This window comes from Poecilia reticulata, chromosome 5, assembly GCF_904066995.2.
Source record: "Poecilia reticulata chromosome 5, P_reticulata-male-v2, whole genome shotgun sequence".
NCBI lineage: Eukaryota > Metazoa > Chordata > Actinopteri > Cyprinodontiformes > Poeciliidae > Poecilia > Poecilia reticulata.
In genome coordinates, this window is record NC_088834.1 from 11,636,921 (window position 1) to 11,662,867 (window position 25,947).

At 36.7% G+C, this 25,947-nt stretch overlaps 2 protein-coding genes across 4 annotated transcripts in view; both read left to right on the top strand.

Annotated features, from left to right (window-relative positions):
- Nucleotides 1-907: 907 nt before the first annotated feature.
- On the top strand, nucleotides 908-9,813 carry hrh1 (histamine receptor H1). Its single transcript, XM_008408543.3, has 2 exons — nucleotides 908-1,735; nucleotides 5,788-9,813. Exon 2 carries the CDS (start codon nucleotides 5,947-5,949, stop codon nucleotides 7,630-7,632), a length of 1,686 nt encoding a protein of 561 aa, XP_008406765.2. The 5' UTR covers nucleotides 908-1,735; nucleotides 5,788-5,946; the 3' UTR covers nucleotides 7,633-9,813.
- A 5,365-nt stretch (nucleotides 9,814-15,178) lies between these two features.
- The window catches only part of atg7 (ATG7 autophagy related 7 homolog (S. cerevisiae)), a 71,540-nt gene continuing 60,771 nt past the window's right edge, over nucleotides 15,179-25,947 (top strand). The window contains exons 1-8 of one of the 3 annotated variants that reach the window (XM_017304973.2): nucleotides 15,179-15,253; nucleotides 17,461-17,667; nucleotides 17,775-17,829; nucleotides 20,400-20,517; nucleotides 20,671-20,748; nucleotides 20,870-20,986; nucleotides 22,137-22,283; nucleotides 22,546-22,634. In XM_017304973.2, coding sequence (XP_017160462.1) covers nucleotides 17,496-17,667; nucleotides 17,775-17,829; nucleotides 20,400-20,517; nucleotides 20,671-20,748; nucleotides 20,870-20,986; nucleotides 22,137-22,283; nucleotides 22,546-22,634 — 776 coding nt within the window. In that variant the 5' untranslated portion in view covers nucleotides 15,179-15,253; nucleotides 17,461-17,495. Of the gene's footprint in view, nucleotides 15,668-17,460; nucleotides 17,668-17,774; nucleotides 17,830-20,399; nucleotides 20,518-20,670; nucleotides 20,749-20,869; nucleotides 20,987-22,136; nucleotides 22,284-22,545; nucleotides 22,635-25,947 lie in introns of all 3 variants that reach the window. The other 2 variants (XM_017304972.2, XM_008408544.3) reach the window with 2 other exon arrangements.

The window sequence follows — 25,947 nt, forward strand, 5'->3', positions numbered from 1 at the left end:
AACACGTATGAAATCTTGAAATGTCTGAAAAGCACAGACATATGACCTTCAAATGTCTGATCCATATGTCAAGCTATATGGTTCATATCAAATGAAACTGCAATGTTTTATTTCAGTGTTGTTTGGTTGAATGGTTAGGTTCCTATCATGAATGTCCAATTTGGCTTAAAAACAAAATTTCTGTAAACCTAAAAAAACTGAAGCTACACAAATTGTGGTGTGATAGATATCTCCAAAAGATATCTATCTTTTGGAGATTTTCACCACAATTTGTGTGGTCAAAATCACCAGAGTGCAATAAAGTTGTTTGATTGAAAAAAAAGGAAAGTAGAAAAAAAAAATATTGTAGGAAATTGTTGATCTCTATTCTTTGGAATCATGGCATGCACTAATTGTTTTTCCACAATAAAATTTTCGTTCTGGTTTGCTTTTATGTAATATTTAGTGAAAGTGTGTAATCTGCTGTGTGCCTTTTGTCTTCCACTCCAGGCCACAAGGACTGGTGTCTTTGAACTTCTAGACATGTACCTGGTCCAACACACCTGAACCAAATGACTGAATCACCTCGTCATTATGCAGTCAGGTTATCCAGAATCCTGCTTGTAACCTGATTGTTTGACTTAAGTGTGTTGAAGCGTAGAAACATCTCAATGTTGCAGGACAATGGCCCTCAAAGACTGGACTTGCAGACCCCTGCTTCAGATCCATGAGGTTTGAAATATCAAAACCTAATGTGGACCAGATTCCTTTTTTTATTATGCCCTGATATGCAAAACCCTTGACAATTGGGAAGTTCTGCCCACTTTATTTCGCTTTGCCATGATGTAAGAGTGAAAACTTCCGTCTCTCAGCAAGAATATTTTTAGCTCCCTCTGCAAATGTCGGCATGTATCTTAAAAAAAAAATAAAAAAATACGCATGACCGTATTAGTGTTGTATCCAGGTAATGATTGCACCAGGCAGAGAGCTGTTACTAGGTGTCAAAACAAGGTGACAATAAATTTGCCAAACTTGCTCATTAGTTGTCCAGACATTCAATTACCAGCAGACGGAGTCCGAAAACGCTGGCTTTATATGAATATGAACAAGAAATTCATTTAGCATCGCTTTTTTTTTTAAATAAATAAAAGAAAATCCTTGAGTTCTAGTCACATTTTTTCTCATGTTCCACATTTTAGCAGTTATCAGTGCTTGACTAGAAACCCCTGAAGAGATCTCTGTTACTCCAAAACCAAGGTTTGTTTCATGATGCGCACAATTCTCGTGGTCTTGGAAAAGCAAATTATTCTTCCAATTATCCTGACAAGCATAATTCTTGCGCAAATGAAAATTAATTCACTTTCCTCTAATAAGCTCTGTTATTTCTCGAGATCTGGAGGCGTCTAATTTCTTTTTATTATTTACAGTAAAATCCAGGTCTACTATGAGGATGAGGAAGTTGCTCACAGTCTGCGCGTAATTGTCCAGTGAATCATCCACTGAATCATGGCACTGCAAATCATTATGCGCCATTCCCAGTAAAACCCCCGTTCCTACAGCCTGACGAGCTGCTGTTCGCCGGTTTATCATATTAACTCCAAAGTTCAGTCCAGAGACGTGAACAAGGAGGAAGGACGGAGCTGAGGGAGGGATGATAACGATCCATTTCCAATTCCAACCTGTCTCTCATTCATTTTCAGATTCCTGAGCGGAAAACAGCTTGGAAGAGGATTTTACTGAGCGTCTGTCTCTTACAGTAAGTCTAACACTTCGCATAAGTTGTGTTTTTTTTTGTGTGTTTTTTTTTTTAAGTGAAACTTTTTTTATGGAGAGACTTGCAGCCGTGGTTTTGGCAAATTGTAGATAAAATGCGCATTTTGTGGATGTTTTGGCAGGAGAAGAAAGTTCCTTGTGTAACATTATTACCGCCGCTTCTCAACAGGTGTCTTCCTGCACGTCTACCGATAATATCTTTTTTGCTAGATGCGCGCTATTGAGCTGCAAGAGGGCTAACGACGCAATAATTATTGTGTGTTCCTTTCTGTAATGAAATTAAAACATTTTGCATTCATTACACATGATTGCATTGTAGCAGTTATACAACTGAACGTTATCCGGTTGTTTTCTGGCGCGGTGATCCTACGTGCAGCGCACAGCAGGTTTATTCTCCATGCTGTTTATATCCTTACGTAGTCTCGTTGTCTGTGAGAACTGTGAGTAAGACGGTGGCTAAATGCTTGTGTTGCGGAGGCAGGTACAGTCCAGACTCCAAGGCACATAGCGATGGGAATGATGCACAAACATTTACCTCAGATTTAACACCAGTAATATTTATGGAAGCTTCAGGTGATATTGTTAAATTAAATGTTTTTACTGAGCTCTCTTTATGGGATGTCATCAGGATATAAGGGATAGCACATTTACAGCCTCTGCTTCCCTTTTCACAGAGTCTGTTATTGTATCATATATATTTATTTTGCTTTTTAAAAAAAATAAAATAAAACAACTGGAATGTGGCTTCGCTTCTGTTTACAAATGGGTGAAAGATGGAAAAAAAAAACATCCATCCATCAACTGTAATGCTTATATTTAAAGCTGGCCCAAGGTATAAGCAATTCAGCTGCCCTGAGGCGGGGAAACAGGTCAGCAGAGAAGCATGAGCCTCAAAACATTTAATTAGTAGTTTAGGTTATTCAAAAATGAGGATACTTTTAAGTTTTATAGCAAATGTTGGGTCAATGTCTTGAAAATATAAATATAAAAAAAAAACAAAAACAGATATATACTACTGTGATCATAAATAGAAAATATCTATGGTGTGATAACCATGCTAGTAGTATTACTGTTGAAATTGGATTTCATATTTTTTTAATTATCTGTACAATAAATTTTATTTTATTTGATTCTCAACAGTGAAATTTGATATACTGACAAAATTTTGTTATTGATTTAGTTGTGCCTGTGCAGCAGTCATATTGACTGGTTAGATTTTCCTCTCCAACTTTTCTCTATCCACATTTAAACCCTGCACATCAGGGACACCAAGCATGACTACCTGGTGAGTTGGGTTGAAGGTGACTCGGGAGGGAGGAGTACGACCTGTAGCTGGTGGTTTGCCTGTTCAAAATCCCCGCTTTGTCCTCTCTATGCATCTTGGGCACGACATTTCGCCCGCCTTGCCTTCTGGTGGTGCTAAGAGGGCCAAGGGCAGCTGTTGCTACAATGTATCTTACCACCAAAGCACTTTGTGGTCCTCTGCACTAGATAAAATGAACTGGAGAGCAGCTTCAGCTGCATCCTAAGTGCACAAAGACTTGTTATCATAGATCCTTCCTTAGATAGACTATATTATCATCACTGGTCCCGACAAACTCAATAAGTGTCTACATACATGCTGGTGTTTGTACATTTATTTGCAAAGTTGTTCTCATTTTAAATAACATTTCAGTTAACATCTGGACGCCCCATCTCATATTGTCACTTTAGTTCTATTCTATTCTATTCTATTCTATTCTATTCTATTCTATTCTATTCTATTCTATTCTATTCTATTCTATTCTATTTTATTCTATTCAAAGAAATAACATTGCTTATACATTTTATTGTTTTACTTATTTTATAAGTTCTTTGAACTGGAATTGGTTCCCCACGTCAGATTCTGATGTAAGCCCTTAAAAGTTTTGGGCCAAATTAAAACATGGTGGGGAAAAAAAACAAAACAAAACCAAAATTTGATTGTTCAGCTTAACTCCCTGTAAAAAGCTTTCTCCATTAATGTGGAACCACGATGACAGTTGTTATGGATGCACCACCAACCCTCTCAGCTCTCAGTTGGTGTGTGTGTTTTTTCATCCTCCACACTGAACACTAAACCTTAGAAAGGATCTTTTTCTTCTCCTGCTGCTTATGTCATCAATGAGTAAGCATGTATTCACACAAACCGATCGAATAGAAACAGACTTACACATGACATTATTATGCTAATGTAGGTCTTATCAGCACTGTGAAATCTGTGATTATTTTTCTGAATGCAGGTTCCGTATTTTAAGGCATTTGACATGCCAATTGATTAAATGGTGCACTTATTTTAAATATTTATGCTTTTAAATTGGCAAAGACCACAGAAATGTCGAAATGAAAAGGAGTTCAATTAAAATATTTAAAAAATTTGAATCTATAAACAAACAACGTCACCTGCACCCATGGCAACTGGCTTATTTTAGTCCGTTCTCATAAAAAATCGATACCCCCAACTGCTACAGATGAGTGTTTTCCAGCACCACAGCGATATGTTTTAAAATCACTTGGAGCACTTCATCATCCAGAAGAGTTGCTGTATATGATTTTGAAAACCCTGGGACACGGCATCCATCATATGGCACTGGAGACGTATTAGCAGTGGCTCCTTTTCTGCTCAGTTTTTCTGCTGCTGGGTTGGTGATGGAATCCCATCTCGCTGCCCTTTCCTTGTGTAAGTGTTGAAGAAAGCCAGCTGGACAGTGAATGAGAGGGAGATGAACACAGATTTAACTCTCTTCAAAGCTGCAGAGTTCGCTGTTGAAATAATCCAAGAAAATACACACCAATATGTTATTTCTGTCAGTCTGCGACTGAGGTCAAAACCCCATTTTAGTTCCACTGAAATTAAATAGAAAACAATTTAGTTAATGATATTTGCTAGAAGATATAAACCAGAAGACAGAATACATTAAAATAGTGTGAAGGATTGTGTGATTTTAGTTATTTGTTTTTATTTAGCCTGCAGTCTGTGTCTTATATTCTTACAGTTTCTTGCAAATACCACTCACACACTCATCCGTTTTGTCGCTTTACAGCCTCAAACACAAAGACACCTTGAACTTCAAACACAAAGTACATAATTGTGACATTTTCACCGTGTGAGAGGTGCATTTATAATCAGCCTTGCTGAGTCAATAATTCTGCTGCAATTACAGCTGTAGGTCTTTTGGGATATGTCTCTACCAACATCCAGAGACTAAATGTAACTGATTTCTTTTTGTCTAAACAGCTCAAACTGAGTGAGTTTGTGATCAACATTTTCTGTAGGTCTTACTGCAGATTCTCATGTTCAGGTGTGGACTTTGACTGGACCATTCTAACACATGAATATAATTTGATCTAAACCAAGCTGTGGCTTTGTTTATAGTCATTGGCCTACTGGGAGGTGCCCCAGTTTGGCCAGTCTCTTATATGTTTTCTGCAGGGTTAGTTCCATTCATCTCTGACCAGTGCTCCTGTTTTTGTTGGGGGGGGGGGGACCTTACCATGATGCTACCACCACCATGTTTCTCTGTAGGAATGTTGTATTTAGGGTGATGTGGACTAAAAGATGTAACTTTTCTGATGTCGTCTAACCGGAGCACTTCCTTACACATGTTAGCTGTGTATGTGGCAAACTACAAACATAAATTCATTTGAGTTTTGTTTTCTTTCTTTCTTCCATCTTGCTGCCCTTTGAAAATGAACAAATTTGTCCAGTTCTCCAGATGAGCACAACTAATAATAATTTTAATAGATTTTTTTACATGAGTTTTAAATCTGTGCAACTTCTCCAAAGTAACAATTGACCTTTTGGTTGCAGCTCTGATTAAAACTTAGTTTAGGTGAAAGGCCTGGTCGTTTTAGGTTAACAGCTGTTTGATGGTTTTTCTTTTTTGGATGATGGAATAAAATTGCACCAGGATATGTTCAAAGTGTTTACCATTTTGCTTCATTACGTCAACTCAACAAATTTCATGCAATGCATACATTTCAGAAGGCTCATTTGTCATGCTTTGTGTGTTGCAGATATTTGGATTTTGAGCAACATACACCAAGTGACAAAGGAAACACTGACCAGCACTGAAGATTGGCTGTTGTTTCTGCAACTGCTGTAGCCAAAGCACAGGGAGACACAAGAAATAAAAGGCTTCAATCTAATGGCCAAACAACCAACAGCTGTCCAGAATGGGACTGGATACGGAAGACTTCATCTCACCTAACATGATGGAATCTGGTCTATTACCTTTTGCAGACTTCCTGGACCTCAACCCCAACAGCTATGTCAACAACAGCAACAAAAGCTGGAGCAACCATCCGTATGGTGATGATCCAAGGCTCAACGAAACCGAGACCTTGCATTACTCACTCCATAACGCTCTCCTTGGAGTGTCGTTGGGGCTCTTATCGCTTCTCACCATCATAATGAACCTGCTTGTCCTCTATGCAGTGAAGAAAGAAAAAACTCTCCACACGGTGGGAAACCTGTACATTGTTAGCCTGTCAGTGGCAGATCTGATTGTGGGAACGACAGTTATGCCCCTGAACTTGATGTATCTGCTGGAGGATGAGTGGAGTCTGGGGCGAGCGGTGTGCCAGTTTTGGTTGATCATGGATTATGTGGCCAGCACAGCATCAATCTTTAGCTTGTTTATCCTGTGTTTGGATCGGTACCGCTCAGTCAGACAACCTCTGAAATACCTAAAGTATCGAACACGAGGAAAAGCGAGCTTGATGATCTCTGGGGCTTGGTTACTTTCAATGATGTGGATAATCCCTATTTTAGGATGGAGGTCGTTCACACATGTGAACCTCAAACCTGAGGAGGAGAACAAATGTGACACAGACTTTCGCTTTGTTACGTGGTTCAAGGTGATAACAGCGGTTTTCAACTTCTATGTACCCTCAATTTTGATGTTGTGGTTTTACACACACATCTACTTGGCGGTGAGGCAGCATCTACGAGACAGAGAGCGGATCATTCATCCAGCAGACTCATTTGGAGAAAATGAGAATGGAGGCAATGCCCCGAGCCCTAAAAAAAATGACTCCAAATCCCTCGGGAACGAAACAGAGGTTTCCCTCAAACAACTAAAAAAAGACGGACTGCTAGATCAGAACACTCTAGCTCAAACATATTCACTTGAAGATGGTGAGAAAACTAAATCTGCTTCTTTTAGAACTCACAGAAAAATAGGCGTAAAGTGCCAACAGTCGTCACTTCTTTCCATGACAACAAAGCGGCTCCGAATGGCCCGGAGGGGTAAAACGTGCTCCCTGTCACCCGAAGAGAGGCAGCCAGGACCAGAGCTTCCCCTGAGCCAGTCGTCTGCGCCGCAGGATATGGCATGCTCAGGTGGAAACAATGAGAACAAACATCAGGCTTCTCTCAATGAATGCCATGTCACAGTGACAAACTCTGTGAGTGGAGTTTGCGGTATCAGTCCAGTGTCAGACGTGCAGAGGTACACAGATGTGCTCTGCAACAGCTACGACCCCAGTCAGGCGCTACCATGGCCCGAGGAAGGAGTGGAGGACACCAGAATAGACTCGGATAATGGAGTGACTCTGAAACAGGCGTGGCACAGGTTCATAGACCAATCACGACATCGAATTCAAAGTCTGAGGATTCACAAGGAGCACAAAGCTGCCAAGCAGTTAGGTTTCATAATCGCTGCTTTCTTGCTGTGTTGGATTCCTTATTTCATAGTTTTCATGGTCATGGCTTTCTGCCCAGAGTGCGTGCACCACGATCTTCACATGTTCACCATTTGGCTTGGTTACATCAATTCCACTCTGAACCCTTTCATATACCCACTCTGCAATGGAAACTTTAAACGTGTTTTCAAAAATATTCTCAAGATCAATTTGTGACTGATGTGACTGCAAGAGCAAAGAGTCACACGAATTCTGAGCTCTTCAAGTGTTACCAATAATAATAGATGATACAAAAAAAAAAAGTTGATGGTCTTGGATGTTTTTTTTTATTGTTGATAAAGTAAAAGCATATTTTGGGTGGCAGCTTGTTTTGTACATTAAGTCTCAGATTTTATTTTTGTAACTCGCCGTTTTACAAAGAGTCTTTTAGAGTAAAATGTTATTTATTTTTGTCTGTTTTGCTGATGTTATTGCACTGTGTCCAGAGATAAAGGAATTCATTCTTGGGAGCAGAAGTCAGATTTTCTTAAAGTTGGTTTCTATTGAGTTGTTGTCAATATTAAATGTATGTTTGCAGGAGACAGAGAAAAATGTCACTTTCGTAAAAACGTAAAGAGAAAGAAGTTGTGACCACAGAGTATAATTAGTGGTTAGGCAGAGCAGAGCCAGCCCAAAAATTGATTATTTCCAACCTAAGGTAAGTCAGTTCCCTAAAAAAATGCATACAGCTCATGATAACACTACTCTCTCCTTTTGTCACATCCATGCTCATTATTAGTCAATGACTCAATGCAATCAATTGTCTTTTTTTGTAAATTGGTCACTCAGGAGGTATTGCTGCAAAGTTTATCACTCAATATAATTTGATGGCCTTCCTTAACTTTTTACCAGTTGGCATGTTAAACTGAACTGCACTGTATTATATTTTGGACTGAACTGTACTGTATCTAATTGGATTTAAACTGTGATTTATGATTAGGATCTGTTTGTCTTTAAAGTATCTTGAGATGACATTTGTTGTGAATTGGTGCTTTATTATAAATAAATTAAAATGAATTAAATTTATAACCCTTTACGCTACATCACTTTTTAAGAAGACTTTTTGAAAGAAATAGCATAAGCTTTAACAAGAATTTTATATTGGTTAAAAAACATGCAGTTTTATTCTATTTAACACTTCTTGACTTGAGTTATTTTTGGTGTCTATTCCTATCTCAACGTTGCAAGTTGTTACAGAACAGGCCACTGTCTCTATAACCTTTCAATGCAACAGTGACAACAGTCTAACACTTTGTAAAATACTGCTTGCATAAAATGCAATTGAAGTTTTGAAACTGAAATAGGATATCAGACACTGGCTTTGCTCTTTGCTCTAATTTAGCCAACTTTACACTTGTTTCGTAGGGCAGACCAGGTTTTTTTTTTTGACATTCCATACACAAACGGTTGACATGATGTCCTGCTATTTCTAAGCAGGATCTGTGACCCCATGATGCCATGTATGTTTTGACACAGTCCTCTTTAGCAATGTATTTGGTATCTTCCTTACTATCCTCCTCTTTGTGAGTGAAGGCAAGATAAATTTGAATTCTCATCCAGCTTTGCTGTAAATATTCACAAGTTAGTTTGAGAGGCTAATTGCTCCAAAGACTTCTTTTGACTTGTTGTATGAAATAATAAACATTTGCTTCACTTGAATAGTTTGGTGAAGAGTAGCTTCCAGAAATGAGCCCTTGTGTCATAATTGCACTCTTGGGGAATAGGAGCTAGTAGTCAACTAAAAAATAATTAAAAATAAAGAATATATTAAGAAAAGCTTTAGTTATACTGATTTTGTAGTAATGGAAATTAAGCATTAAGCATTTCTCCCACAAGTTATATTAGTGGAATATTGTGCAACAGCTATTATATATGCATTAATTTTAAGGTTTTTATATGTGCATCAGGAAAGTGTTATAAGATGGATAAGAACCCCACAGAGCCTCCCTTTAAAAATCAAAATCAAAAATATCCCTTCAAATGAACATGAATTGAGTCAAAAATATTTTGTCATAATACAATCCAAACATGCTTTCAAAAGAATTAAACCTGTAACTCTGGACTTACTGTATATACATGTCAATAAATCAGTAAATCACAGCAAGCATCAATGACGGTTTTATTAATAATGTGTTTCTATTTCCATTCATAGCCAGGAGTAAGAGTCCAAGTTGACAGCAAACTGCAGTATTTTTTATTTAGAGCTATGTGAAAATGTTTTAATTTATTTTGTGTTCTAAAGTTGTTAAAATTGAATAACATGAAACATGACACTTAAGTCTGTTGGTAATTCTGTGATTTTCCATGATTTTTTCATTAATTACACATGATTTTAAATAAAACTTGCCCTTTCATGTGTGGTATACACTCACATTTCAACATTGTGTCTTCAGAAAACTTTTGTAAATAGGCTCAACATAATTAAATAGAATTAATGTCAGCTCAGAAACCACATTTTGTTCTCCGCGTTTACATATTTCTGATGTAGGTTACAGAAAATTCACACCTGATGTTGACAAAAAGCCAAGTAATCCACAAGTACAGAGAAATCAAAGTAAATTAATTCACAAATAAGGACATGGGGGGTGTAATGATAATAACATGGAATATATTTTGAATAATGTTTGCAAAAAAACATTAGAAGTTAAGAAACCAGCAAAACTCTGTAGAAAGCATTCCTACTGCCTACTGTAAATCAATTTCAGCCAGATTAATATTAACTGATCGGCTATAAAAAGTTATCTTTAATAAAGTATTATACAAAGTTGTATGATAGGATAATTAAAAAACTCCAAATGTTGCTAAACATACAAATGCCAGTGGCTATGTCGGTACTTCTAATCCTCTGAATGTTTCAGTGAATGCCATATGAGAAATAAACCAAAAGCAGGAAGAACTTAAATTCACCATAAAACCGACAACGGCCAGGTATAACCTTTATAAGAGGAAGGGTCTAATTCTCTCACTTCATTAAACCCTTGAATTCACTTGTTTGGGGCACAGTCCTTACCACTGCAGTTCTTGATTATGATCTGAAGATTAAATGAGTGGATTTCCAACCAAGACATTATTCCCAAACACACAATCAAGGAAACTCTTAATTGGTTTCAGAAAAAAGGAAGTAAAACTTCTAAAGTTGCCCAATTAGCCACCTGACTTGATTCCAATTAGAAAGAACTGAAGGAGTACATAGAAACCCTGGACCTTTCAAGTTGATGGCAGTTTGTGTAGAAGAACGGGTCGATATCACACCTAAGGATTACTTGTGGTTGCTATCTAAATGCAGTTATCAAGAAAGTTTGTGGAAAGTGTTTAAGGAATTTAAGGAACTGTGTTTAATACTTTTACATTCTCATTTTTTATACATAACATCATTTAGGGAGAAATTTGCTTTGATTTTTATGTCTGTGTGGATTGCTCTGGTTATTGAACAATCCACACACATTACATTGTGTCCAGAGGTCAAATTAAATATTTACTAGAAAGTTACTGTGCTTAACTTGGCTTATAAATTTAACAAAATCAACTCTTTAATAGAAACAGATGCACACTAATTGATATGCAAAACATGGGTCAAAAAGGGACACATTTATTTCCTGTTATTTCAGTTTTCTTTGCTCTGTCTTTTAAAATATGCTCATTTACATTCCAATTGCTGAGAGACATTTTAATTTTGACATGACATTTATCCCTAACCCATATAATTATTTCCATTTTCCTTTTTATATTATGTAAAACTAATTTTGCTAATACTACCTCATGGCTATACACATAAAAATGATGATTTAAAATGAATGCATAATGTAGTAATAATTGGTTACAAATATTCACTGAAAACAGACAACTCAAATTTGAAATACTTTTATGTCAAACATTACATCTCTAAAACATAAGATAAAAGACCCATGAAAACAAATGAAGGTATTTATTTAAAGCTAAGTGATGAAAATACTGTATTACTAACTGATAAGTATTTATTGAAAAGATAAAGATTTAATTTTAATTTTAACAAAGGGTTAAACAGTGCCAACTCGTGTAGTTATAGCTGGGCTGTGGCATGTTTGCCCTATAAGCAGATAAAAGATAGTAACCAGAAAATAAAAAGTAACAACTGTTAAAATAGGCCAAGGCACATTTTTGGCCAAATCTGATGTCAGAATCACAGAAACAGTTCTCACCAGACACAACAGTAAACATTTAATGACAAAAGAGCCTCTCTCTGCTGGGAAATTTCTTTCTACGTCCATTTTCTTTTTTTATGATGTTATGTAGCACCTTCTCCCTTATCATTATCCAAAGTGTAAAATATATTATTGCACAGCCCTGTGGGAAAAGCAACCATGAATGTGTGATTTATGCAATATGACTTGTAATTTTCTCAGAGATGCAGCTGCATGTAAAATTCAAACAAATCTATCCGAATCCGACAGTTTAGAGCAGGATAGTACTAAGATGGAAATAGTGTTCACCTGGTCAGGTAGGTGTATAAAATAAAACATCCTTAAGGTGTCATCATAGGTGGAAACATTTACAGTAAAGTCAAACGTTCCTCATCAGGTTTTATTCACTCCAGATATTATTACTGTAAACACGGAGCAAAGAACATAAATTCTTAATGACTTGCTTAAATAATGCATCTAATTATGGACCAATTATTCCCCAACACCCACCTCTGCAAGACTTGTAAAAGGCACCTCCATCCAACAACAGTGAAGGCAAAGATCCCTATATGTGTGTCTGTGTTTTTGTCAGATGCTTATGAAGTTTTCTATCACAATTAGTGTAAACTTTGTGACAGTTCATTTACTATTTTTATGCCTATTTTGAAGTCCAAACACCAAGAACAAATGAACAAAAGAGATATTTCCTTCAGCAGTGAAGTGTTTTGTGGTGAGCGTCCACACAGGCCATGACGGTTTAATGCACCTTTTTGTTTTATTTGAAACTATTATTCCTGCTAATTCCAATTTTTTCTGAAGCATTGCACAAGTGGCCGTTTGAACTTAGACAACACTTCTGATAATTTTTACTTTCTATTTTAGCAGATGAAATGACTGTTTCATGTCATTTGGGTTTCCTTTTTCTGCATGTATTCAGTAGATTTGAAATCTTTAGGCTGAGTCATAGTCGTACTTTTGGAGGTTTGTGCGCATGAGCTGATCAAGCACCTGTAGACCGGATAGGATGTTTTTGGCACCTGTGGAGAATTTTACTTCAATAGTTGTGCATTTAAAACTATTTCTATCAACGGGGTGTGCTGTGGTGGCACAGGGGTTAATCACAACCCACATATGGAGGCCTTAGTCCTCGACGCAGCTGTTGCAGGTTCAATTCCCGGCCTTGGTGACCCTTGCTGCATGTCTTTCCCCTTCTCTCATTACCCTGTCAATTAACTATCAAATAAAGGCCACTAGAGCCAAAAAAATATATATAGTAATGCGTATTATATTTTTTTTTACCAACTCTTCCCAGTCAAATCACACAGTCATGTGCTTATGTGGGGCTCCAAACCAAGAGTCAAACCTGACAAACATCCTTACAGGGCACTGCACAGCACAGAATACTAATAAGGAAATGCATTCAACATTATCTATTGCTGCATGTGACACTGCAAGCACCCACTTGATATAAGGGTATCTGTTGGCATTTAACTTTAACTGTATTTCCCACTTTATGTCTATACCGGCAATCCAAAACCTCTAAAACTAAACACCTTAGACAGAAAAGAAAGAAAAATGTATGTCTATGACACTTTTAATGTGTATATATATTATATAGTCAAACACTAGCCCTAAAGACTATGTTTGAGTTTTGGCCCCTGTGCGCTGTCAGTAGCTGTACAGAAGCCCTGGGCTCTTTACAACCAGTAGGGAGCCTTCACCACAAGCTGTAGAGCAGACAATAGCACTTTTACTTCTCCACTGTCTCTCTACTCTGGCTAAAACAACAACATATTCCTACACCCTATTTCTAATTTCACCGTCAGTGGCACCAAACAGCGTGCAGCAGCCATGAGAGTGAGGGTGAAAATGGCTGCTTGACAGAGATTTTTCTCCCCAGATACGAGCCGCCCGCACAGTTTGCAGTTTAATGCTGTTCTCTCTTACGTGCCACCAGCGCTCAGCTCAGCCTTAGTGTTCACCATACAACTACTCATTAAAGTATCAGTCATACAGGATTTAACCTGAGTGGAGAGCATTTCGTTTGAGTCATAACTAAAGTATATGAAAAGAAAACTTTTTAATAGCTCAGTTTTATCACAGGACTGTGGAAAATGTGAGTTGACAGTGTTTCTAAATGACCTAACCTGGTTTTTGACATTTACTAAGTGCTTCAGCTTTTCCTAATTGACAGCGCTGACAGTATGGTGCTAATGTTAGTCCCATTGGGCTAAAATGGTCAACGTTTCCCTGACAAGTTCTACTTCACACCTGTGACATTTTACAGATATTACACCTAATGAAAACATAACACACAAGTGACAGTTACGTTAGTTTGGGACCAGCTGCAGAATTCCTTCATCTGGGATGCATTTATTAATTTTCTTCTTCCCAGAATGCAAACATAACACCAAATTTCAACATTAATCTATTAGGTGGGTAAATAAATGGCCAATATGAATCAATACAAGCTCCTACATGCAAACAACACTGTTCTCTATTTCTGCATGCGTGTAGAAGAGAAAATCTCATAATGTGGAATTAAAGCTTTTTATTTTGACATGTTAGTAGGTTTAATGTTCTACTGACAAAGAACGGTGTTTTTCCTGTAATTTGAACTCAGACCATTTTATTTTTGGGCTCAGTTACTTGGATGATACCAACTTTCTGCACCAGTGCATTCCAAGGAGGAAGACATTTTTCACATTCTGCTTTTAGGGATGTGGACGTAATAAATTTTCTGTTTGGGTCAAAAATGGTATGGTATGAAAAATATATAATATCAACAAAATAATGTAAAATGGCTCTGTGTTATGCAGTTTTGAAGCTTATGTGAGCCTATCTGCAAGCCAGAAAACACTTTGGCAAAAGGGAAATAATTCTAATGGTTGAAAAAACTTCAATGTGCAAAACTTAACGGTGTTTTTGTGTATTTTGATGCCAACATGTAAATTCTATCGTACAAATTGGGTATGCTTTCTCTCTTTCTAAATAACATAAAATATGTTTATTATATATGGGAAACACCAGGATGTACGTCTACCTTGAAAACAATGCTTATTAAATAACTGGTCTACAAAAATCAGCTAGATGATGGAATGTTTTTAGGTTTGTAATTTTTTCCTAGCCTGTATATTTTCAAGCAAATTCTAATACACTGTGATATATTGTTAAGCCTAATGTTATTCAGTAGTAGGCAAATTCAGGTTTGAAATAATCTCAATTTTACCAACATGTTCTGACTGGAAAGGATATTCCTGTTTAGAAATGGCCAAGCCAGAATCAAGACTCAGAATCCTAAGCAATTTGTGCAGGAAGGTAAAAATTAGGGCAATGGTAAAGAGGTCTTCCAACCTCAAAGACTTTAATCGCTGTAATGTAAATAAATGAATATTAGTACATTTAATTATCGTTTGAGAATTTTTTTATAAGAAAAATATGGTTAAACTGAAATAATCTTTGGGTTTAACTATAGTCAAATGAATCAAAAATGGATTCCTTAAAAACATTTATTCTTTTGATTGAAAATTGAAGTGTGACGTTTTCCCGGAAAGAAACATTTACAGACGGTCCCTAACTTACTATCGCACGCCCCCCTCTGTCTGAGTCGGATCTCTTACTTTCTGGTGACCGCACAGGTGAAAATAATATTCATATATATATTTCTGCATTTTCCTCAAAGTAAAATAGAGAACCTGTTTCATAATTGATGTGTTTTTGTGAGGCTTTGCCTGCTGAGACTAAACAGTAGGGCTTATATCACCAACTGAGTGTGTTTTAGCAGCCTCTATTATCACTTCATCTCTCCGTCCGAGATGAAAAGAAACGGCGCCTACAGATTTCTGTCTGTTTTCTCTTGCTTCGTCGTTTGCGTGTTCTTGTTCTTGTTCTGGTTCTTCGTCTTTTACTCCATGGTTCTTGCGCCGTAAAACACTGAGGAAGCCGCAAACAGCTAAGCTAAAAGTGACGCGCTGCTTTTACCCACACTGCACCGCTTTATTGACAAATCCTTCGTTCACGTGACCATCTGAAACAGGAAGTAGCAGCTCAGGGTGAGTACAGAAACACTGGAGGAATTTTGTTTTTTAAAATGTATCTTTCGTGGATAAAACTAATCTGAATCGTCTGGTTTGTGTTATTTGTGTGCTTTCTCGAAAAGTAACTCTTTGTATCTCATTGTATATGAGTCACGTTTAAGCTGCTTAAGGTGCAGTCATCTTCATTAAGGAAAACCTTAAAAAGTATATGCTTAGGGAAAGTATATTTTGTCCAGTCACAACAATTTTTACGCCACACAACACAAATTGTGAAGTGAAAAAGTACAAGACTGTTTTTTTTTGTTTTGCTAATAAAAAATTTAAATGTGTGGAGTATAGAACCACCAGCAGTCAGCCCTGCAGATATTGAGGTGTGTGTTCCTTCCTGCTTTGCAAATTTAGAGACTAAAACTTTGACCCTCCTTACATAGATTTTGGATAGGGACTTTGAACGTCCATTTCCATATGCTGGAAGTTTAGACCAGTTTCAAGCCATTTGCAGTCACAAACAGTGACTTCAATGTAGCCCATTTCACAGTCAGACTATGCCAGCTATCTGGTATCAGAACATTAACTATAGGTCGTTTTGACAGGTTCTTGAATAGGATGCCGGTATATGGGGCTTGTTTCCTTAAAAGGTTAGGAAACTGTTGAGTCGCAGTTTGGCTGACAGAACTATTATTATGTTCTCCCATCTGTTTCTTCCTCTACTGTTACGGAACCATGTTGTGGTGAGATTCCCCTCATCTTTGTTAGAGTTTGTTTTCCAACATTTCTCAATCTGATGATTTCTCTGTTTTACAACAGAACTGAAACAGTGAAGCTAGTAACTTATCGTGACGTAAAACTTTCCACTGGAAATACTGTGGATGACAGATTGGTCAAAGTCATACATCCTGACAACTTGCAACATAACCCTGACATATGTCAAGGCCCGGTGTGTAGTGCAAGGAAAATCAGGACAAATCTGGTTGAGAAAAGGCTTTTTTATGAAGTGGAACAGCATCTGTTCATTGTCACTGTTACAGGGTCAGTCTGTCAAAAACTGGCCTGTAAAAAGATGTGTTCAAAACTACAAGAAGAAAAAAGATATATATATATATATATATATATATATATATATATATATATATATATATATATATATATATATTTATAATGATAATTTGGAATAATTAATGTCAAATTGTCATTTTATTTTAAAACAAAAACTAATTAGAAAAGTTGCCATTTCAAACTTAAGATCACCTCTTGGGGAAAAACATAGTTAGACATTTACCAGGAAGTATTACTATTTATATTTAATTTATTAGTAACCCTCTCAGACCCAAGTTTTACAAAAATGCTAAATAAAAATGTTATTGTGATGAGGTGATTAATAATTAATGATAGATTATCTCTGAATGGCTGCAATACTTCAAGTGAACTCAGAAAATGGCATTTGTGTGTAAGAGGTAAAGAAAAAATGTCTGAACAAAGATTTCCTTCTTAAAACTGTAAAGTTTTATATGTGTATTATGTTTATCCTGTTTGTTTTCTTCTTTTGGTTTTATGTCAAAGCAAAAATGAATAATTTTGTATTTGGCAGTATCTGAGGATTATATTAATCCCACTACTTGTATTCCAATTTCTAACAATTCTTCTGCAAAACAAACAATAAATTCAGAAGTGTTCCTGTTTATACGTCTATGGTGGCAGCAATAATGATTTTATGTGTAAATGAATAAATCATGTTGGTCAAATACATGATTGTCAATACAGTTTTATTACTCTTTGTTCTTAATAAGTATTACTGCCTTTTCCTTCAGTTTAGTGTTTGTAGAAATTGGTCATTGAAGTCCTGATGGCGTCTGACATCAGTGGAGCATCATTATCCTCGGAAGACCTCAAGCTGCAGTTTGCACCCTTCAGCAGCGCGTTGGAGGCAGGCTTCTGGCACCAGCTCACCCAGAAGAAGCTCAATGATTACAGACTGGACGAGAGCCCCAAGTGCATCAAAGGATACTATTATAATGGTGAGTGGGAATGCTATATCCTGGGACATTAACAAGGAAAGACTGTTTATTCACTGAAACACAGAGTAAACAGTTAATCAGTTTTTGATCTGTATTAAACCTGACAGGTGACCCTGTCGGCTTGCCCACTCGTCTGACTTTAGAGTTCAGCGCCTTTGATGTGTAAGTAATACACTCTTGTTGTTGTTTTTTTTTTTAAACGATCTGAGGTAGTTATTTTGTTGATATTGCATTTTTAATACATCAAATGCATTAATTTAAAGTGGTATCACAATGGTGAATGCATTAAAGCTTGCTATTTGGCTAACAAAAATTAAAAAGGACAAAATGAGGAAATATGATGTTAATGATACACAATTGAAATTATTTTATTTTTGAGTTTTTATTTTTGTGAACCAGTTGTATCAAGTCAATTAGAATCCTCTAATATGGAAGAGATGAAAAGCTAAGCAGAATGCCAGCTTTGAAATAAAGCTGTAAGATGATCCATTTGTAGTTTATCACTTACACAGAACACATCAAACATGTGGAAGAAGGTTCTCTGATCAGGCACTAGATGCAAACTCATTGTGTGAAAAAACACAAACAGTGTTCCTCATCTTACACACACACACGGTGAAACATTATCATGGCACCATCATGTTGTGGGGGTGCCTTATTTAGGCACAATCCATGAAGTGAGTGAGCATTGATTGTAAGAAAGATGGAGGTAATTTTGAAAGGAAACCTATTAGGGACTGTAAAAGACTTGACTGGTGTGGATGTTCACATTCCACCTATACAATAAAACAGTGTTGATCAAAACTTGTTTATACCACTGGTGAGCATTTTAGAAAAAACAATTAAATCTTTATGTATTTCCCCTTTATTACACATTATAGGGCAAAATGATACATATTTAAACTGAAGACCCCAACATTACCAATAAAAACAGAATTTATCTCTTACATTCTACATGATTATTATTGCACATATTTTTTTTATCAGGGAACCAAGCAGTGGCACTTGTATGGATGGAATATATGGACTTAAAATTGCACCAAGTGTTACTTGTTATATAGAAACAGTCTTGACCTTGATGAAACAATGGCTTTTCTTGAAAATGAGACTCTCTTCTTGCTGCTCCCACGAGTCGCCATTGAAATCCCAGATCTTGTTGACACACTTGCTGCACTTTCTCTGTTCATTTGCATTGCTACAAGATTGTAAATGTATTTATTGGTTAGCTTAGAGCAGAAAGTTTATCGTCGGAGGTCCAGAAATGTCTGTCAGTTTACTTGTTGTTTAAAAATGGATTGAACAAGTGCCACATGTTCCAGTCTGCAGATCCCGGTGCTTTTCCTCTCATTCCAAGTAGCTGTGTTTCACCTTCACCTCCTTATCGGCTAAAGGAAGCCTCTTGGCTGTCATGCTGGGTGATTCAAGTGTCTCCATGTGTAGTGGGACTCGACACACCTTCTACAATAGTCACATGTGGCCAAACAGACCTTCGTCCTCTGGGTTTTCAGAAAGCTGCTCTTCAGCATGAGCATTTCGCACCAATAAAATGCTGTGGGGCGTTAGTAATTTATACTCTTTCAAAGTTATGAGGAGAATGACTTTTATTTTATTCTAAATAAAAGTCCTTATTTAGAATAGCGGTTCAGAAAAAGGATTGAAGTACAATGCTGCCCATCCTCACCGAATCTGGGTTGTCACTTTAGGGAACAACACTCACCTCCACTCGATTCACAACAGCGCTTTGAGTGGGAAACTGGAGATGGAGAGAAGAATAGCAGGCAGGTGCTGAAGGAAAATGAGTGTTCAAATCACACATGAGAAGGCAGGAACTAATCAGATGCCTGAAACAAACCTCATTAAACATACACAGAAACGCACCGACGCTCTCTCAGTCAATGAGTTGGGCTCACCTGTAACTCGGCAAAGCACAAATGGGGTCGGGAGAGGAAAGGAGAGAGTTCCAAGAATACACACGAGGTTGAATGTGTTAACACATTACACTGATGGAATAATACTACACTATAACTCAAGACTGTGTTTATATTCAGTGCTCCGTCAATGTATGCTTTTCATACAAGAAAAGGGGGAAAATGGGTTTGTTTACCTTTTGTCTTAGTTCTTGAAACATTAAAACTATGTTTTCTCAGGTCATTTTGAAGCACATAAAATATTTCAGCATGAACTATTGGTGTGCATACCTGTTTTCAACTCCTTAGAGCTTGTTCAGTTGTCGTAGAGCTGGTTCATTTATCAATAATTGATGTATGACTGATTTGGAAAAGCAATAAAGGGCTAAGATATCTAAGGGCACATTATAGTCACTGTACTTCACTTTCTGTCTGATGAATTTAATTTACCTAATAATTACTTGGCCACTTGGTGGCATTCATAGAACAATAACATTTCTTTACCAGTTGTCAGCTGATCTGTGCTATAAAAAACAAAAAGAGAAGGCCATGACAAAAATAATTTACTCCTATCTGATGCAGCTGAACGCTGTGAATTACCCACTCTTGATCCCCAAACACATGCACTCTTCAAAATGGTAATGCATCAAAAGCAACACACTTACCTCAAAGGTCTGACATGACATAATTTTCTCGAACTGAGACCCAATAATGCATCAGCATAAAGTAAGAGACTTGTATTGTTGACATATTCTTTGCTTTCTGACCACTTTCTTTTATTTCAACAATTTAATTTAGAGAATAATAATTTCTTCTTGTTGTTAGTGATGGTCCGACTCCGGCTCGTTGTTGTCCAGCTCTTGGTATGCTGTATAACACCAACACACTCGATGCCTTTAAGGCTGCTGATAAAAAGGCTCTGCTGGAGAAAGAGGCCAAAGAGGTAAAGGGTGTCCTTAAGGAATTTTCACAGACACAAATATGCTTTCAAATGCATTCATGTGGATTTGATGTCTGTGAAACACATGTTGGAGATGGTCACAAAGTTGAGCTGGGCACTGAAAAAAAGAAGATTGAAAAATTGTTTCCTGTGTAGATATGGGAGGCGATAGAGTCTGGAGCTGCACTGAAGAACCCTTCTGTCCTCTGTAGATTCATTCTCCTGACCTTTGCAGTATGTGTTTTATAAATAACCATATACATTTCTTAATTTCATATGTCTTGTGATTTTCTTTTTTTGTTTTTTGACATGGACATCTTTGTAATTTTGATGTCCCTCTTACATCTCTTTGCAGGACCTCAAGAAATACCATTTCTACTACTGGTTCTGTTTCCCTGCGCTTTGTTTCCCAGAAGGATTAAAAATTATTCAGCCGCCTGTTATCCTAGAGGAAGTTTTCTCTCCAAAACAGGTTGGCCTTTTTAAATTATTATTCACTGAATAAAATATCTTACATTTTTCATTTTAAGTTATAATGAAGCTTAATTATTTCTCCTTTTCTAAAAAGTTAACTTTTAGCCTAAATTTGAAAAAAAATATTTCTGACCGTTCTAAATACTCTATTGTGAAATGTATTTCAAGCATCTTCTTTGCAATTAGATAGAAAATGATGCCACACCCAGTGCTGAGCATGTTTTACTTGAATTTGGGAAAACCAGTGAAATCTTTCTCAGTAGTTAGGCTAACTACTGTTAGCAATAAAAGTCATAAAAAAGTATTTGTCAATATTCAAGATTTGAGATTGTATAAGTGTTTTACTCTTTAGATATGATTTAAACTGTCAAAATTAAGCTTTTTATTTCTGTAACTTGTAGGTTTTAAAGCAGCAGTCATATTCGGTTTAGGAATTTGGTGATTCAGTTACCTCCTACTTTCCAAGTCAAACCCCAAACTATAAGATTTTTTCTGACTTTGAACTTTGATTTTCTGTTTTTAAATCAAATAGCTTTTTTTCCCACTATATTTTGCCATTGGACAATTACATGGTTAAGTAATATAAAAAATATTGCACAATATTAAAAAGTCATGTGATGGTGATATTACTGATGAAAATTGTGATGATGATTTCACTTGTAGTTCTACTTGTAATCTGTTATGTATGAGCATCTACTGCAGTAAGTTTCCATCCAATACACATGATATTACATTATCATGCAAAATATTATCCCGTTTGGAATAAATAGTTTTAGACAAGTTTTCCCTTCCAAAATATTAATTTTCTGTATTAATAATTACACACAAATGTGTGACAGATGTCTTTTTTTGAAGAAGGGAACATTTCTTAACTCTTGTTGGTAGTTATTAATGTTTTAGCTGATAAATAGCTTGAAAGTATTGAATGTTTTAGTATCTATTTGCATGACAATTTCTTAACAATTAAATGTGGTAGTGGCAGTTTAGGAAATCTGTGTTAATTGGGTCTTGGTGTACTTGGCAAATTGCTATCTTTTTACATATAAAAGTAAATTTAGCCAGTAATCATGCTGTATTTTGTAAAATGCCAGATGTATCTGTTGATAACATGTAAACATTTAACTCTTGTGCTATAATTTCTCTGTCAGGTCTCTGCCCTGCAGGAGGCCTATGACGGCCTGTGCATAAAGAGAGGGATCACTGCAGTTCCTTTTTTCCTGATGAAATACGCTGACGACGCTGTTCAGATGGCTCTACTTGAGGACTGGGAGGCATTTTTTACTGATACTAAGAAGGTATTTTTGTAAAAACATTATATTATGCAAATCCAGTCATGAACTGATTTCTGAAATGTTTTCTAAGACAAAAGTATAGCATTTATTTCTTATCATTAGTATTGATTTAAAGAGGTGGGGTATTTATAGGGCCATCAAAAAACATTTGAAACTGTTTTCAAAAGGGACTGTTCTTGTTTTTTTTGTCATTTTATTTCTCAAAATCAGATACAGAGATGCACAGTCATCTGGGAAACTAATCACTCCTCTTTGATTTTTCCAGGTGACTGTGGGCGTCTATGATCCGTGTACTCTGTCTCAACATCCGGGCTGGCCTCTGAGAAACCTCCTGGTGCTCTTGGCCAAGCAGTGGTAAACAAAACGTTTGTGTGCAAGTCTGTGTTTGCATGTGTTCCTGCAGAGAAAAGATGAGGAAATCTTCTAAATAATGTGTGCTGAAACAGTCATGGTGAAACAGTGAATTTCAAGAAGTACTAGTACATGATGAAACGTTTGTGCATGACAAGATATTTCAATTAACCATGATTCCTGACTTTCATTTCTATTTATAGCACATCTTGATTGAAAAGCTGCTGGATACTCTTCAGACTTAATAAAATAGTGCAGCACAGATTTCAAGCAGAGTTGTTGTAAAAAATATATTTGATTGAACATTTTAGAAAAATGTTTAGAGGATAAAATTCTTAGCAATCCTTAGGGAAGTTAGTGCAGGTTGTTTAATTTGTGCCAGACATGTAGCACATGAGTTCTGGGTATAGCAGGATCAAATATTTACACAAAGATCAGGGAGGAGGTAATACAGGTGTCCAGTGAAGTAACTGTATCTTTATATCTATTATATCACAAACAGAAACTTTGCTCTTATTATACAACTAACTGTAAGAAGGTCTGTCTGAACGTCTCAAAGTTTAAGTTGAAATTTTGAAGCAATAAGATGAATGGATTCGCAATGTATAAAATAGACTTCAAAGAACTTCTGAATCTACCCACTGATGTGGACTGCGAGAAAATTAACTAACAGTTTCAAAGGATCTATTTTGAAAACATGGCTTGGTAGTGACTCAGGTAGCTGAGTGGATTATTCACTTACAGCGGAGTGGGTAGTTTAAATCTCGACCTCTTGGGACTCATCTATGTTACCTGAGACTGCGTCTAATTTCGGGTGAAGCACTTTGTAGAGCCACTCAAGATTAAAGGTGGTTTGTGGTGCTCTGTATTAATTGAGCAACATTACTTTGTGGTATCAGTGGGACTGATATTGACAGCAGAATTAATGTTTCTCCCATTAATCTGTTTATAACACGTCAGTTTCTAAAAATAATAATGAATGTTTTGGAAGGTGTTTTTTTTCTGTGTAAATCACAAATCATATTTTATGCTATAGCTTCTAAAAACAGCATCAATTAAAGAGGAAAATTGTATTTCACCATATAAGCAATATATTATACAGATTTTTACGATTTTAATACACAAACCGCTGATCACAGTTGAGGGCAAATTCTCGAAGCAATCTGCAGGTGTTGCAGTGCTGTAAAAAATTGCTGTAACAAAGAGCAGTTGTTTATTATCAAAGCACTTTGATTAGACCACTCAAACACTTTACTTCTTTCGAGCAGAAACCTGCTGGGCTGCTGGCTTTACCTGGAGCCATGCTGAATAATGTGAAATTGTAGAAATGAACAAAATATTTTTCAAAATATTATAACCTTGCCCAAGTGCAAAGTTATTATGCTTATTCTTTATTTTGAGAATAAGTTTACTCAAGATCAAATCATTTTTGCATCACATTTCAACAGACTACGTTAATTATTTTCTTTTTACATGAGACACTTTTAACTTATTCTTATTTACTGAATCTCTCTTAAAAAGACAAACCATTCCACTTTAACTTTTTGTGTTTAACTATCTGCAGCTGTGCAACAGAAAAATCACTCATTATTTTCAGATGTTACTGTGTTGAGGAGTATACCGGGTTCAAAAATTTGCAAACAGTATGTGCAAAACATTTTTAAAGCATTGAGCATTTTGTATTTGGTTTCTCTCCTCAGTAGAATAAAAGCAGTATTTTAAAGGCTGTCCTCCTCCAGTCACAGATGTCCTTCTGAAGGTGTTGGCACCAGTTTGTGAGGCTGCTGAAATCTGTTTCACAGGTGGCCGAGATGAATTAGTTGAACCTGAATATCAGTAGTCACAGGTGGCTGACCTACAAAGGTCCCAGCAATGTTATAATGCCTGAACGTTTCTATTTCTGCTCAAGATGATTCATTTGGCCGTTCCTCTGTCAGTCATGCATGACATTGTAGAGAGACCTGAGAAACATTTAAATGTGAGTCATTTTATAAAACCGGACCAAAAACTTAGAGTGATACCAGTGTTTGTATTAGAACGAAATATTGCAGGGAAGAAAAGCTGGATAAAGTCATATTCAGTTTCTCTGACCAAATCAGCTTAAATTCTGCTTTATTTATCTTTCTTAGAGCTTTTAAACACAAGTGGAAACGAGTCAATTCGAATCATAAGTTCAGTTTAGCAACTCGAATTATAACAAACTGGTAATGACATAAAAATTCACAAACGGCAACAAGTAAAACTGCTGGTTTTAATGCCCAGTGTACAGTTAATGAGCTGTGGATGCCCTAAAACAGGGGTGCCAAACTCCAGTCCCCATGGGCCGCTGTCCTGCAGTTTTTAGATGTGCCACAGCTACAAAACACTGGAATGAAATGGTTGAATTACCTCCTTCTTGTGTAGATAAGTTCTCCAGAGCCTTGCTAATGACCTAATTATTCTATTCAGGTGTGGTGCAACAGAGGCACATCTAAAAGTTGCAGGGCAGTGGCCCTTGAGGACTGGAGTTTGACGCCTGTGCCCTAAAACCATGAAGACCATTTAGCAAATAAACATAATTTAATTCTTACTGACCTGAAATGAAAGAAGTTTGGTCTTATTTCATCTTCAGTCAGTGAGGGAAAAAATGTGTTTGTATTTTATTTTATACTGTGTATGTAAACTTCTGGTTTCAACTGAGAGAACCTAAAGCAATTCCCTGTATCAATTAATTTAAAAGCTTTCAGTGGTTGAAACTGTGGATGTAATGACAGCAAAGAACAAGAATATGAACTAACGAGTGTGCAGATATAAAGATAATGATAATTTTAAAAAATCATATTCATATATGTTCTTATATAAATAAGTACAGTGTATGAATCAATTGTTTAATAGGTTATAGGTAATTACCGTATTTTCCGCACTATAAGGCGCACCTAAAAACCTTCAATTTCCTCAAAAACCGACAGTGAGCCTTTTATATGGACCAATATTGAGCCACAACAGGTCTAGCAACTACGGTAAGCAGCCGCCGACTTCATTTTCGCCCGTAGAAGAAGAAGCGCGCGGTGCATGCTGGGATAGTTGTCAGAACGCTGGTTTGTTAATAAAGTTTGACTGACCTATCTACCTACCAACCTGATAATCAGGTCGTCTGCAGGTCATTTAGCACCACATTCTCCACGAACATGGTGTGCGCAAATGGAAAAGGGTGACCATCGTCCGGCCACACCCAGGCCCAGTCGCGGAAGGCTCTCCTCGCCGAGCAGAATCAGACTGTTTTGTTGATATTCACTTTAGTGCAGCTCCGTCTAGTGGATACATAACGTAACTCCAG

What these genes read in the sequence shown, in the direction of transcription:
- hrh1 (XM_008408543.3), top strand. Translation starts at nt 5,947, where the DNA reads ATGGGACTGGATACGGAAGACTTCATCTCACCTAACATGATGGAATCT.